The sequence below is a fragment of the Oryza glaberrima genome, chromosome 11 (assembly GCF_000147395.1).
Source record: "Oryza glaberrima chromosome 11, OglaRS2, whole genome shotgun sequence".
Lineage (NCBI taxonomy): Eukaryota > Viridiplantae > Streptophyta > Magnoliopsida > Poales > Poaceae > Oryza > Oryza glaberrima.
Window position 1 is genome coordinate 3,594,327 of NC_068336.1, and position 13,741 is coordinate 3,608,067.

At 46.0% G+C, this 13,741-nt stretch overlaps 1 protein-coding gene and 1 pseudogene across 1 annotated transcript; both read right to left on the bottom strand.

Annotated features, from left to right (window-relative positions):
* Positions 1 to 4,757: 4,757 nt before the first annotated feature.
* On the bottom strand, positions 4,758 to 8,718 carry LOC127754643 (uncharacterized; annotated as a pseudogene).
* Positions 8,719 to 11,586: 2,868 nt separating this feature from the next.
* On the bottom strand, positions 11,587 to 12,411 carry LOC127755949 (uncharacterized). The gene has a single exon (XM_052281554.1). The coding sequence runs from the start codon at positions 12,379 to 12,381 to the stop codon at positions 11,764 to 11,766; it is 618 nt and encodes a 205-aa protein (XP_052137514.1). The 5' UTR covers positions 12,382 to 12,411; the 3' UTR covers positions 11,587 to 11,763.
* Positions 12,412 to 13,741: the final 1,330 nt, after the last annotated feature.

The window sequence follows — 13,741 nt, forward strand, 5'->3', positions numbered from 1 at the left end:
GCGTTGCACGAACCTAACAATAGCATCATTTCCTTGGCGGTGGTTTCCACCAAAAAAATAATCACGGGTGGCTGACCACCAAGAAAATTTATTTTCCTTGTCGCTCTACTCGCGAGTGTTTTAGCGTGGCGGCTTGCCGACACAAAGTATATCCCTAGCGTTTTTTATAGTTTTCATGACAGTTTTCCACACTCACGAAAATTATTTGTGTTTCTGCCTTTCTGGCAGATCTGCTTACATCAGGATGCACACAACCAAAAAGGAGGAAAAAAAACTCAAGCCACCGGACAAAAACACAAAGTTGAAAATAACGCCTTTAAGAAGGAACCGTCGTCTTGTGTTTAATTAAGTATAAGCACGCCCAGGAAAAAAACATAGATTAATTATTGATCAAAAGTACAATTCATCACAATGAAATAAGTTCAACCATGTTGCATGTTTGTTGTGCAAAGAGAGCAGATAGAACAATCTTCACTACTCTTGATTTCGATCAATAGCCATTTCTTCCTTAGACTTACCGGGAGGCCCAAAAGCGATCTAAATCGGTGTCGGCCAATGTCATCGCAAAGAATACTATACGCTCTTAGCATATCATCGCAGTCCAATTCAGGAACCTCTTCTAACGCCGCCAAGATCTCCTCAGGAGAAGCTACTACTCCCTTCGACATCTGAGAATGTTTGGTAGATGACTCCCGCGACGAGGAAGATCGCAATGAATTACTACTGACGATACAACTTACTGCCGGCTTGTCAGTGACAATCAGCGGCCTCTTTGCAACATTGCTACAAGCTCCAATGGAAGTGAAGTAATTTGAGATCTTGCTGGGGAAATAAGTGAGCCAAGAATATGGCTGCCACGACGTGTCTGACTCATCGTACTGGCTCACTGATAATATTTTCTTGCTCCTCATATCGAACATGACCCTCCACTTTCCCCTATCAGAAAATGATATTTCCGGTTGGTACTCCTCTTGCACCACGAAGAAGACGAGGCGCGGATCATCCATGATCATGAGAGGGTATTCCGGTCTGACGCGCGGGAGGCCATGGCCAGTGTAGGCGTCGAGGGACCAGAGCTCGGTGGCGTCGACCAAGGCGTCCATCACCCATCTCATCTCGTTCATCTTTAGCGTCCATGAGCTGATGACGAAGGCGTTGCGGGCGTTATCGCATGTGGTGGCGCCTAGATCGCCGCAGCAGCAGCGGGGCGAGACATCGAGGAATCTCAGCTCGCCGCCGTTGTCGGAGACCCAGAAGCTTCGCTTCTGCCGCGGGCACATCCGCGGGTTGATGGAGTAGTCGCCGCGGCCGTTGTCGAATTTGGCGGCGGGGGCATCGACGGGGAGGGAGACGTATCGCAGCTGGGGAATTTCGTCGAACAGGTCACATACGATGATGCCGCGATACAGGTCGACCCAGCAGAGCATCGTGTCGCCGATGGGGACGACGAGGTCGGATTTCCAGCGGGACACCTCCTCGGCCTTGCCGTCGTCGTGGACGACGGGCGGCCGCGTGAGGGTCCACTCGCCGTCCGAGCGGAGCACCAGGAGCTCCTCCGGCGTCCCGCCGTCCTCCTCCTTCGCGATGAGCTCCGCCACCACCACGAGATCGCCGTCGTCGCCGTCGCCGCGGCGGTGCAAGATGCCGGTGGTCTTGACACCCAGATCGCGGACCCACCGCTTGGGGGACGCCCAACGCCGATACCCACGACCACGATAAGTTTCTTCTCCACCATCATCTTCCTTATCTTCTTCATCATAATCCTCTTCCTTTTGCAATGTCTCCCAGTAAGTCGGGAGCAGCGACAACGACGGCGGCCGTGGCGGGTCAACGGCGGTGGCGGCGGCGCCGGCGTTGTAGAGAAAGTAGTCGAGCCCGATGTCGTCGTCGTAGGCGCGCCCTTTCCGATATTGCATCCGGAGGAGCAGGGAGTCGCGGTGGACGGCGACGACACGCATCGAGGGGAACCGTCTATCGCCTCCGCGGCTGCCGCTTGGGACGCAACGGAAGCGTAGGCGTGACACCGCCGGCGGCGCCTTGAGGAGGAAGGAGACGCCGACGTGATTTCCGGCGGAGGAGCGGGAGGCCGCCTCGGTCTCGGTGTCGGTGACCTTGCTAGCGGCGTCGGCGGTGAAGCAGGAGTTAGGGTCGTCGCCGCCCTCGTCCTCGTCCTCGAGAGGAACGTGTTCGGCGAGGATGACCCACTGAGGGCAGCCGCCGCCTCCCGCCGGCGATGGGCCGCCGGAATTATTAGGAAGCGTCGCCGCCGTCGGTTGAGCCTCCATGGGCGCGCGGCGGCGAGATGATCGGCGGAGAAAGATGGATGTGGTAATCCGTATTTACACTGGTTGGTTTGGTGTGGGGCCCACGGAGTTTATGTAGACGGGGCTTCGTTTTGGATTAATTTACGAACTTACTATACTTGAGTTTGACTAGGAATCGAAAAACAGATTTGCTTGCGTGTACGTAGAACTCGTTTGTGTCCTAAATTATAAACCTATACTTTCCCATTTTATTACGAGAATAGGACAATATACCACCACTTTATTCGGTGGGTTTCGACGAAATTCCACCTAATACATTGCAAAAGATAAAATACCACTTAATAGACTACTTTCAGTATATTTTACCACTTTAGAGGTTTTTAGGACTAAAATACTCCTATCTATGGATAGAGAGGAAGAGGGAGGACCGAGAGAGGAAGAGGGAGGAGCGGGGAAGGTTGAGTCGGATGACACTCAGACTCGCTGGCGGCGGGCGGCGAGCGCACGGGGGCGGGCTGCAATGGGCAGACGAGAGGAGGAAGACGGTGGCGATGAGGGAGGAAGACGGCGGCTGCGATGAGGGAGGAAGACGGCGACTGCGATGGGGGAGGAAGACGACGGCGCTGATCAAGGAGGACAGCGACGGCGATGTGGGAGGAGGGCAACGCCGACGGGAGGGAGGAGGAGGCGACGACGACGACGACGGGGAGGGCTCTCCAACGCTGCCCGTGCGTGTGCTCGCAGCTCGCCTCCGACGCTACCTACGGGCGCTCACCGCCTCCGGCACCGCCCACACGTGCTGACCGCTCGCGCTTAGCACTCATCGGCGACGAGAACGGACGCTGCCGCCTTCAACGTTCGCCGGTGCTCCCCTCCCCCTCCCCTCTCTTCCTCTCTCTCCAGGGTTGGTTTTAAAACCTCTCAAAGTGGCAAAATATCCTAATTAAAGATAACCTATTGAGTGGCATTTTATGCTTTGCATCGTATTGGGTGGTATTTCGTCGAAACCCACCAAATGGAATGGCGTATTGTCCTTTTTCTCCTTTTTACACGGTCTTTAGCGATATCCTTTAACCATTAATGTATTTCATATTATATTATTAGCAACTATATAAATTAGTGTCACATGAAAGAATAATTTCACAAAGCTACATATTTTATGGTCCAAGTTGCAGAAAACCACACATTTTGACACTTGACACTTAACTACATACTCCCTCCATTTGTTTTGTTTGACATTCCAGTTCATACTCAAAAGGCGTTTTTTTTTACGCTCGCAGTTCAGAAGCCCTCCTCCCGTCTGCAAATTTCCCCTCTCCCCCCTGCAGAGACGAAACGTATCAATGCAAAGGGATAAGGGTGAAGGGCAAACAAGTAAATTCACAGCTTCCTTAATTTAATCGAACCGGTCGGCAACGTCAAACAAAATAAACTGGAGGGAGTATATTTTATATTGAAGTTTTAGAAAATTACACTATCAATAAGCGGGTCCACCTGCAAGATGATATGGTTGTTCCTCCTAGAATGTTGATTTGGGAGCTTCTTCCTAAGTGAAACATTTGCGATGCCACGTCCACATCCAAAATATATGTAGATAAAAAATTACGTTATCTCACATGTGGATGCATTCGTCGATAGTGTGGTTTTGTGAATGCAACTTCAATACCAAAATATACGTTGTTAAGTGTCAAGTGTCAAAAGTAGTAGTACTCCAATTTACAATTCCACACAATACAACCGTACGTTCAGCACACAATTAATCTACTACCACCAGCAAAAGTACTCCAATTGTACACCAAGAGTTTCAAGCATGTAAATGTTGCATGTTTGCTGCACATGCAGAGCAGATGGAACTAGCTTCTCTACTCTAGATTTCTATCAATAGCCATTTCTTCCTCAAACTCATTGGGAGGCCCAAAAGAGATCTAAACCGGTGTTGACCAATGTCATGACTAAGAATGCTATATGCCTTCAGCAAATCATCACAACCCAAGTCAGGTATCTCTTCAAGCGCCGCAAAGATCTCCTCATCAGAAACTTGTACCTCTGATGACACCACCTTCAAACCTTTGTGAGATGACTGCGGTAAATAATTAGTGACGATGAGATCGTTAATGCTTGTTGTCGCATTATGACTTGTATATTTGCCATTAGAATTGAAGTAATCAGAGATCATGCTAGGAAGGTAATCATCTCCATAATGTACCCCCCAAGTTTGACACTGGGACTCATCGTAGTAGCGAATTGAGAGTAGTTTCTTGCTCTTCATGTCGAAGATGATCTTCCATATTGTCCTTTCGCAGTGGAAGCATGACTCCCAGTGTTCCTTGCAAACCATGAATCAAATGATGTGTGGGTTGTCCATGCTAACAATGGGGTATACTGGTCTCAGGCGTGGTGGGCCGGCGTAGGCGTCGAGGGACCAGAGCTCGGCGGCGTCGACCATGGCGTCCATCGCCCATGTCGTCGACGTCGTGTCGTCGTCGTCGTTCATCATGAGTGTCCATGTCTTGATGACGAACGCGCCGCTAGAGTTGTGGCAGAGGGTGGTGGCGCCTGGGCTGCCGCAGCAGCAGCGCGGCGAGACGTCGATGAACTTCAGCGCGGCGCCGCCGCCGGTGACGCAGACGCTCCGGTTTCTCTCCGGGTATCCTCGTGGGTTGATCGCGTACTCTCCGCCGTCGTCGTCGTCGAATTTCTTGGCGGGAGCCTCGACGGGGAGTGACGTGTACTTTAGCCGGCGGGGACGACTTTCGTCGAACAGGTCGGAGGCGGAGAGGAGGATGACGCCACGACATAAGTCGACCCAGCAGAGGTGCGTGTCGCCCACGGGGACGACCATGTCGGTTCGCCAGCGGGACACCTCCTCGGCCTTACCGTCTTCGTGGATGATCGGCGCCCGCGTGACGGTCCACTCGCCGGAGCGGAGCACGACGAGCTCGGCATCCTCCGGTGTGTCGTCGGTGTCGCCCTTCTTCACGGTGAGCTCCGCCACCACGAGTTCGCCGTCGCGGCGGCGGCGGCGCAGGAGGCCGGTGGTTTTCACGTCCAGCCAGTGCTGCCGCCGCGCGTGGGTCGGGAGCAGCGTCAACGTCGGCGAGTCGGCGGCGCTGTAGACGAAGCGATCGAGCTGACCATTGTATGTCATCTGGAGGAGGAGGGAGTCGCCGGCGGCGGCGACGACGCACAAGAATGGCTTGTCGCATCTGGCTCTCTCTCTCCCGGTGCCGGTGCCGCACGGCGGGGAGCAGCGGAAGCATACGCGCGACGCCGCCGGCGGAGCCACGAGGCGGCGGAAGTAGACGCGGACGAGATGGCCGTCGGAGGAGCGGCAGGCTGCCTCGGTGTTGATCTTGACGTCGGCGGCGGAGCAGCGGGAGTCGTCCTCGCCGTCGTCGTCTTCTTTGTCGTCGTGAACGGCTCGCTGCTCGAGCATCACCCACCGTGGGTAGGCACCGCCGCCTCCGCCTCCGGTCGCCGACGAAGCACCAGGAGACGGTGTCGCCGTCGATTGGGTTTCCATGGGCGGCGAGCAGATTGATCGATCGGTTCGTCACGCAGATCGCGTGCAGTTCGTCCTTAATTAACACGGTAGATCCACGGAGTTATAAAACCTAGACATGTTTCGTTTTGGACTCAACAAAAAAAACCTGAAATGAGTTTGATTAGGAATAACGTGAAATTTAAATCGAGAAGTCTCTCGTTTTAGTCCTATCACGCGACACGACTCACAACCATTCGATCTTCTTCACTAGTCTGTAGCTTTCTCTACTTTTTATCACAGGGAGGCCCACATGCACATAGCAGGAGCAGGATCGAGAGAGAAAAAAAAGAGAGATGTTATACTACACATCTTCCTTTTTTGTTATTAAGTGATACATGTTTTTTTTCTTCTTATAAAATATTGTCTTAAATTACTTATTTGATCTAAGATCTGATTATATCTTTGTCCTCATTGCAATTAAATCTTCGTAACAAGATCTTACATGATTATATTATGATGAAAAAATATTTATGTTTGTAAATTATTTTTATTATATATGTAAGTTACTTTTATCATATATATATAAATTACATTCAAATTTGATTAAATTACTTCTTATATATTCGTAATGCTCCGAGTTGATTACCTTTATTATTGTTTTTAGTCAATTCCATAATTTATCCTGATTAAATTAAATTTTTAGATAGACTCACATTTTTATCCCTACAACAGATTTACTTATAATGTTGTACTAACAACTTACTTGTATTTTATGCTAAGTTACTTTTATGATTTATGTAAATTACTTTCAGATTTTATCGAACTTACTTTCAGAAATGTATTTACTTGAAAATATTCTCTACACTGCTTATGAATTTACTCCACAGTCTCTTACTACAACTTAGTCATAATATACTTACTTCTAATGTTATAGAGAGTTCTATTGCATAACTAACTTACTTTTACAATTTAAATGAATTATTTTTAAATTAATAATATGTTTGAATATAAAAATAAATTTAATAAAGCCTAAAAGTAATTTACATATATTATGGAAGTAACTTAAAACAAAAGGAAAGTAACTTTGTCACGACATTAAAAGTAAATCTATTATGAAGGTAAAACCATGAGTCTATATAGAAATTAAATTTAATTAGCACAAATTATGTTATTAACTAAAAATGATTATAAAATAAACAACTCACAACATTATGAATGTATGAGAAGTAATTTAGTAAAATCGAAAAGTAACTTATACATATATAATAAAAGTAATTTACAACATAGATATTTCTTTTATAAAAATATAGTCACGTAAGATCTTGTTCTAAAGATTTAATTGCAATGAACGTAATGGTGTAATTCAAGAGAAAATTCTATAAGAAGAAAAAAATGCATGCAATTTTAGGTGTACTAGTAGCAACTAGGTATGAGATTGGGACAGCTGGTTATGACAATCCAGCGCACGGCCTCGTTGTAGACACGTCCTAGGAATAATGCGGCTCCATCACGTTTAACTTTTCCACATTATTTTTGTATATAGTCCAAGATAATGACTACAAAATGTTGCCTTGAGACGTACTCCCTTTGTCCCACAAAAATTCCAACCCTAGCTTCCCAAGGTGGATATAAGAGGAGAGACAAAGGACCAAAATGGCCCTAATTAATAGCAAAGTTATACTGATGAGCGGGTATATGAGGGGTATTGAAGAAATAAAGCTTCTCGATTTACAGATTGATGGTAGGTAGGAAGGTAGAAGCTGGTTTATTTTAGGACAAATTTCAAACACTAAAAGTTGGTTTATTTTGGGACGGAAGGAGTACTGTAATATGGTAGCCCACGAGCAGCATTTTAAATCGATTGACACGACATTTAGCTATCAGTCTCTCATACAATTAATAGTGGGCTGTATTGATTAACAGCAATTACATTGCATATGACAGCAAATAGCTAGTTCTTGCTTGAACAATTTGTACCTGGAGATAGTGGGGAGATAGCAGGTATAGTTGGAGATTTAAAACCTTGCTCATGAATGAGCTAGTGTAATGCTAAAAGAACTATTAGGTGATATGCGTTGAGTGGAGATTGTAAAGCAATACGGGGAGACTAGCGGACGGTTTCCCACCTATACCGTTGGAGTATTTTCGCTGGCGGTGATCGTGTGTGGCCGCCAAAAAAAATGTTGACGTAATGAAAAATCGATATTGTAGTAGTGAAGGAACACAGTTCAGCAGAACCAATGCAATCCAACAGTTAATTTGAATCAAATATTTCAATCAATCATGATGTAAGTCATTTGTTGTACTTGTACATGTAGAGTAAATGTTTTGATAAGCCTTGATTTCTATCATCAACCATTTCTTCCTTAGACCCATTGGGAGCCCGAGAAGAGACCTAAATAGGCGGCCATTGTCACGGCAAAGAATGATATACGCTTTCAGCAAATCATCACAAGCATGATCAGGAATCGCTTCGAGCGCCACCAAGATCTCCTCGGGAGAAGCTATCCTTGACACCTGCAGATGTTTGGCAGATGACTCCGGTGACAAAAATTGCGACTGATTACCGTTGATTTCAGTTGTAATTGTTGATGGCTTGCTGACGACCTACCGGTGGCTTTGTAGCACCATTGTTGCTACTATGGTTTGTGTATAAAGTGGAGATCTTGCAAGGAATGTAAGTGTGTCCATAAGATGGCTTTTGTTGGTAAACATCATTATCATATCGGCATACTGACAGCAATGTCTTGTCCTTCGTGTTCATCATGATCTTCCATGTCATCACGTTGACGTAGAATTTCCTGTGTAGCTCGGGCAAAAGGAAGCAGATGACGTCAGAGTCGTCTATGCCGACGATAGGTGCTCTGGGGTGATACGTGGGATGCTGGCGTAGGCGTCGAGGGACCAGAGCTTGGTGGCGTCGACAATGGCGTCCATGGTCCACTCCATGCCGTCGTCGTCGTCGTTCATCCTTAGCGTCCATGTGTTGATGACGAAGGCGTTGCTAGAATGGTTGCACAGGGTGGTAGCATGCGGCTGCCATCGTCGCCGGCGGTTGTAGGGTTTCGATGAGTGGCGGCGAGAGGCTGACTTGTGCTCAGGGCTCGACGGAACTCTGATTTTAATTACGCCTTATTCGGATATATAGGACAGGACCGAAATGCTTACATGCATCTCGCCCGAAATTTTCGGTTTTTTACATTTTTTTGAATTTGCTCATATTTTATTCAAATTTATTCAAAAATCAGTCAAAATTTCAAAAAAATTCGCACGAAAAAAATCCAAAATTTCGATTCTTTCACCCACCTGCGGTAGAAATCTTAGTTTCGAAATTTCAAACCTTGGGTATAGTACCTCGAGATACTTTTGGCTGGACCGGAGCAAATCTCTTGTTTGTTTGTTCCTCTCCTCCCCCACCTCTTTAATCTCTGATTTGTTCATAATGTTTCGTCCCTTGCATTTGCATTTGCATTTTGTTGTATAATTACTGTTTGAAATAGTTGTATGAATCCGATTGTGTATAACCCCTCTAAAAATGTACATATATGTGTATTAGCAACAAGGATGGAAATTTCGGAAGAATTTTGCCCCTCTCTTGCAAGCAAATATTTTGAGCAAACTTTTTGGATTTTTTTTTTCAAATTTGTGAATTTGGTCATAATTTATTCAAATTCAATAAAATTTATTAAAATTTCAAAAAAAATCATTCGAAATATCTAAAAAAATTTCCCGAAATTTCAGAATTGGTGCCCACCGAAATTTTTTGCCTTTCCAAGAGGAAAACCCAGTTTAGAAATGGATTGTCATGCGTCTCTGAAAATGTTTGCATCTCTTGAATTATATCTGTAATAATTGCTATGTAATTATATAGTCATGAGATGTCAATCTCATGTTTTTCTTTGACGTTTTCCTGCCAGTCGGCGAGTCAGGCGGTGGCGCGGTAGTGGTAGGGGATCGGGCTTGTGGTGGCAGAATGCTTGAAGGGAACGGGAGGAGAGGAGTTAGGATTAAGGGCTTTGCACGAATCTTAAAGCATATCTAACAGTCCAAAATTCGAAAGATGAGATGTGGGATTTTTTATCAATAGACTAGTAATCGTGCACGTGCAACGCACGTTACCTAGTATATGTTACAAGACAAAAATATATAAATTCATTTCAATTTCCATGGACAATAGTAGTTATAAACTGATAACATCCTCCTAAGCCACTGACGTTTATGTGATATTGATAAGGAACTTCTTTTAGTGCAAGCAAATTGCCCTCTTTGGTTCTCATTTTGTTTGAATTGTCATTTTCAAAATGAAATTATAAGAACTGCTGACCTTCACTCTCATTTCATTCATAACAAAAAAATTGTTAATATCAACATTTGTTTCCATAACAAAATCATCACAAGTCATGCTAAAGAGTTTTTACATTAACCAATGAACACAAGCCTAATGTCTTATCAAGGCAACCTAGCAGTTGCTGCTACAGAAGCCATAGAATCACGGTTAGCATTTCATTTATCAATAGATATATATGTACACGGTCCCTTTTGTTTATCCGTAAACCACTGTAGCAGGGCTAAAACAAGTAATTGTGTTGCTTTTGGTCAGAGTCCTCTATATGCTACTTGTTGCGTTTCAGAATTTTATTGGCTGTTATTGAACAACCTTCTATTACGAGCTAATTAAGTGTTTCCTACGACGTGCTGGCAGCTTTGGATTCGTTTGTCGTTTGATGTGCATCCCTTGTTCGGACTTCGGAGGGCTGTTTGTCACCAGCAGATTCTCTTCTGAATTCTAATGGAGCAGATTCATATATATGTCCGGTATACGATCTCGAAGTATCAGTTCGTCCAGTAATTAAGTTACACAATTAGACTGATGATTGTTTTGCCTCATATTGTTAATGTACTGTTACAGAAAATTAATATATTTAGCAAACAAAAATGTATGCATGGACTGTTAAAAAAAGAGTTATTCTTTTTTTATAAAAAAACATGTATCTACGGCCTGCAATAATTGATGCTTTACCTCAGCTGATCGCTTGGATAATACTTATATATAATTTAGATATCCCGTTACAACGCACGGGCGTATGTTTGCTAGTTATATACATGCATGTAAGACTGCAAATTACGGTGTATCATCATGCAAATCTTGATAAATTGGATTTTTGTTTCTTGAAATGACCTATATGGGACATGGGACAATTATATATTTATATGTTGTCACTGCACTATTTTTTTTTAGTCTGAACTTTGATTAATAGTTATTTGAATGGAATTTTCGGGCACTATGTTTTTTCTACCTTAATATTAGGTCACTTTATATCTAAGCAGTTAGTAAAAAAAATAAACAGTCAGTTTTTTTCTACCTTGACAACCCCAAGTTCGTAATAAATATTGCACCGGTCTTTTCAAAGTGTAATAAAAACAACAAATAAGGAACTTAATTCAGCAGAATTAGCACAGTTAATCCCACAAGTGTATACAAGTACCACTATAACAAATATTTTAATCAATCATGTTATAGGCCATCAGTTGTACATGCACTGCAGACGGGACAATCTCGACAAGCCTTAATTTCTATCAACAGCCACTTCTTCCTCAGACTCATTGGGAGCCCAAGAAGAGACCTAAATAGGCGGCCATTGTCACGGCAAAGAATACTATACGCTTTCAGCAAATCATCGCGAGAAAGCTCAGGAATCTCTTCAAGTGCTACCAATATCTCCTCAGGAGCCATCCTTGACACCTGCAGATGTTTGGCAGATGGCAAAGATTGCGACAGATTATTACCGTTGATTTCGGTTGTGATCGTCGTCGTTGCCTCGCAGATGATGGCCGGTGGTGGCTTTGTAGCAAAATTGTTTGGAATGTAAGTGTGTCCATAAGATGGCTCTCGTTGGGAAATATCATCATCGTATGTGCATACTGATAGCAGTGTCTTGTTCTTGGTGTCCATCGTCATCTCCCATGTCGTTCTTTCGAAATAGGGTTTCCCCTGTTTGTGATTGTATGGCTCGGTCACGAGGAAGCAGATGACGTCAGCGTCGTCTGTGCTGATGACAGGGTACTCCGGGATGACACGTGGGATGCCGGTACAGGTCCCACTCTCATCGTCGCGAGGATGACGCCGCGGTACAGGTCGACCCAGCAGAGCCGCCGGTCGCCGACGGGGACGGCCATGTCGGTCTCCCAGTAGGAGAGCTCCTCGCCCTTGCTGCCGTCGTGGATGATCTCCGCCCGCGTGACGCTCCACTCGCCGGAGCGGAGCACGAGGAGCTTGACCTCCTCCAGCTTGCTGCTCTCGCTCTCCCTGGTGGTGATGAGCTCCGCCACCACGAGGTCGTCCTCGCCGTGGCGGCGGCGGCGGCGGAGGAGGAGGCCGGTGCTATCTGCGTCCAGCTGGTGCACCCTCGGATCCTGACGCCGCCTTCTTTCGTCCTCCTCCAATGGATCCCAGTAGGACGGGAGCAGCGACAACGACGGCGGCCGTGGTGGGTCATCGTCGTCGCCGTCGTCGTCGGCGGCGGCGTAATTGTAGACGAAGTAATCGATCCCGAATTCGTCGTAGCCTTCCTTGTCGTAACGCATCTCGAGGAGCACTACGGAGTGGTCGTCGTGGTCAGCGACGAGGTCCATCGAGGGTCCGTCCTTGCCGCACGGGGAGCAGCGGAAGCTCAGCTCGGGGCGGAAGGAGACGCGGACGAGATGGCCGGAGGAGGAGCGGGAGGTCGCCTCGGTGATTGGCGCCATCGCCGTCGACGACCTCGAGCATCACCCACCCTGGGTGGGTGGTAGCCTGAGGCCTGAATCTCCGGCCGCCGGCGTCGCCAAGGGCTCTAGGGTTTCGATGAGCGGCGATGGCGGCGGCGAGAGGCTCTGCACCCGCACCCGGCTGTGTTCGGGGCTCCACGGAATTCTGCCTGATTTTAGTTAGGCCGGGTTTGACAGGGGTTTCGGCCCAATCCACTCTGAACCCCGGCCCGGGGGCAAAAAAAAAAAAGAAATAAGTCCACTTTGACTCTAACTAATTGCCGAATCTGATTCGCATCCTTGAATCATAATACCGGATATCTCGACCCCCAACTATTAAAACAGTTACAATTTGACTCCATCAACAGTTTTAGAGAGCGGTTTTGCTGACGTGACCCCCAATTTTTAATTTAAAAATTAAAAATAGAGTGGGCCCCACCTGTCATCTTCTTCCTCTACCTCTCTCCCATCCTCCCCCCTCTCTCTCTCCTTCTTTCTTCTTCTCAGCGCATGACAGCACGAGCATCACCGCCACCGCCCAGCTCTAGCGGCCACCACTCGCGTAATCGCCACCGACGCCGCGGGCCGCTTTATTTTTTAATTTAGGGTGGGCCCTTCACTTTATTTTTAAATTTATTTGATGACTGAGATGCCACGTGGACGCCACGTCAGCGAAACCGTTCTCCAAAACCGTCGGAGAAGTCAAATTGCACCGATTTTAATAGTTAGGGGGTCAAGATATCCGGTATTATAGTGTAGGGATACGAATCAGATTCGGGCACTAGTTAAGAAAGTCAAAGTGGACTTATTCCAAAAAAAAATCTCAACGAACCAACGACCCCCGCTCGATCAGTACGGCTGCATTTGTTCCCTTCCTTTTGGGACTAATCCCTCCGATACATAAAACGGAACGACCGCATTATTAATTAGGTATTAGCTTTTTAAAATAAAAAGTAGAATAATATGATTTTCTAAAGCAACTTTTGTATCAAAATATTTTTAGAAAAAATCACCGTGTAACCGTTCGGAAAATGTACACGCGAAAAACGATGAAGATGAGTTGGGAAAGCCAGTGAACAAACTCAGCCTTAATTCAGCAGAGAAGAATCAGATTGTATCTCTACTTTTAGCTATATCAACATTTATTATGTGCCTGCTTATATTGAGTAATTTATTGGTACCCTCTTTTTTTATGACATATTATGAGAATTGATTCTTAAGATAGTGCGATGTGACTCTCCGTACG

Bases quoted from the DNA above. Each gene is read 5' to 3' on its own strand.
- LOC127755949 (XM_052281554.1), bottom strand. From the start codon at position 12,381: ATGGACCTCGTCGCTGACCACGACGACCACTCCGTAGTGCTCCTCGAG.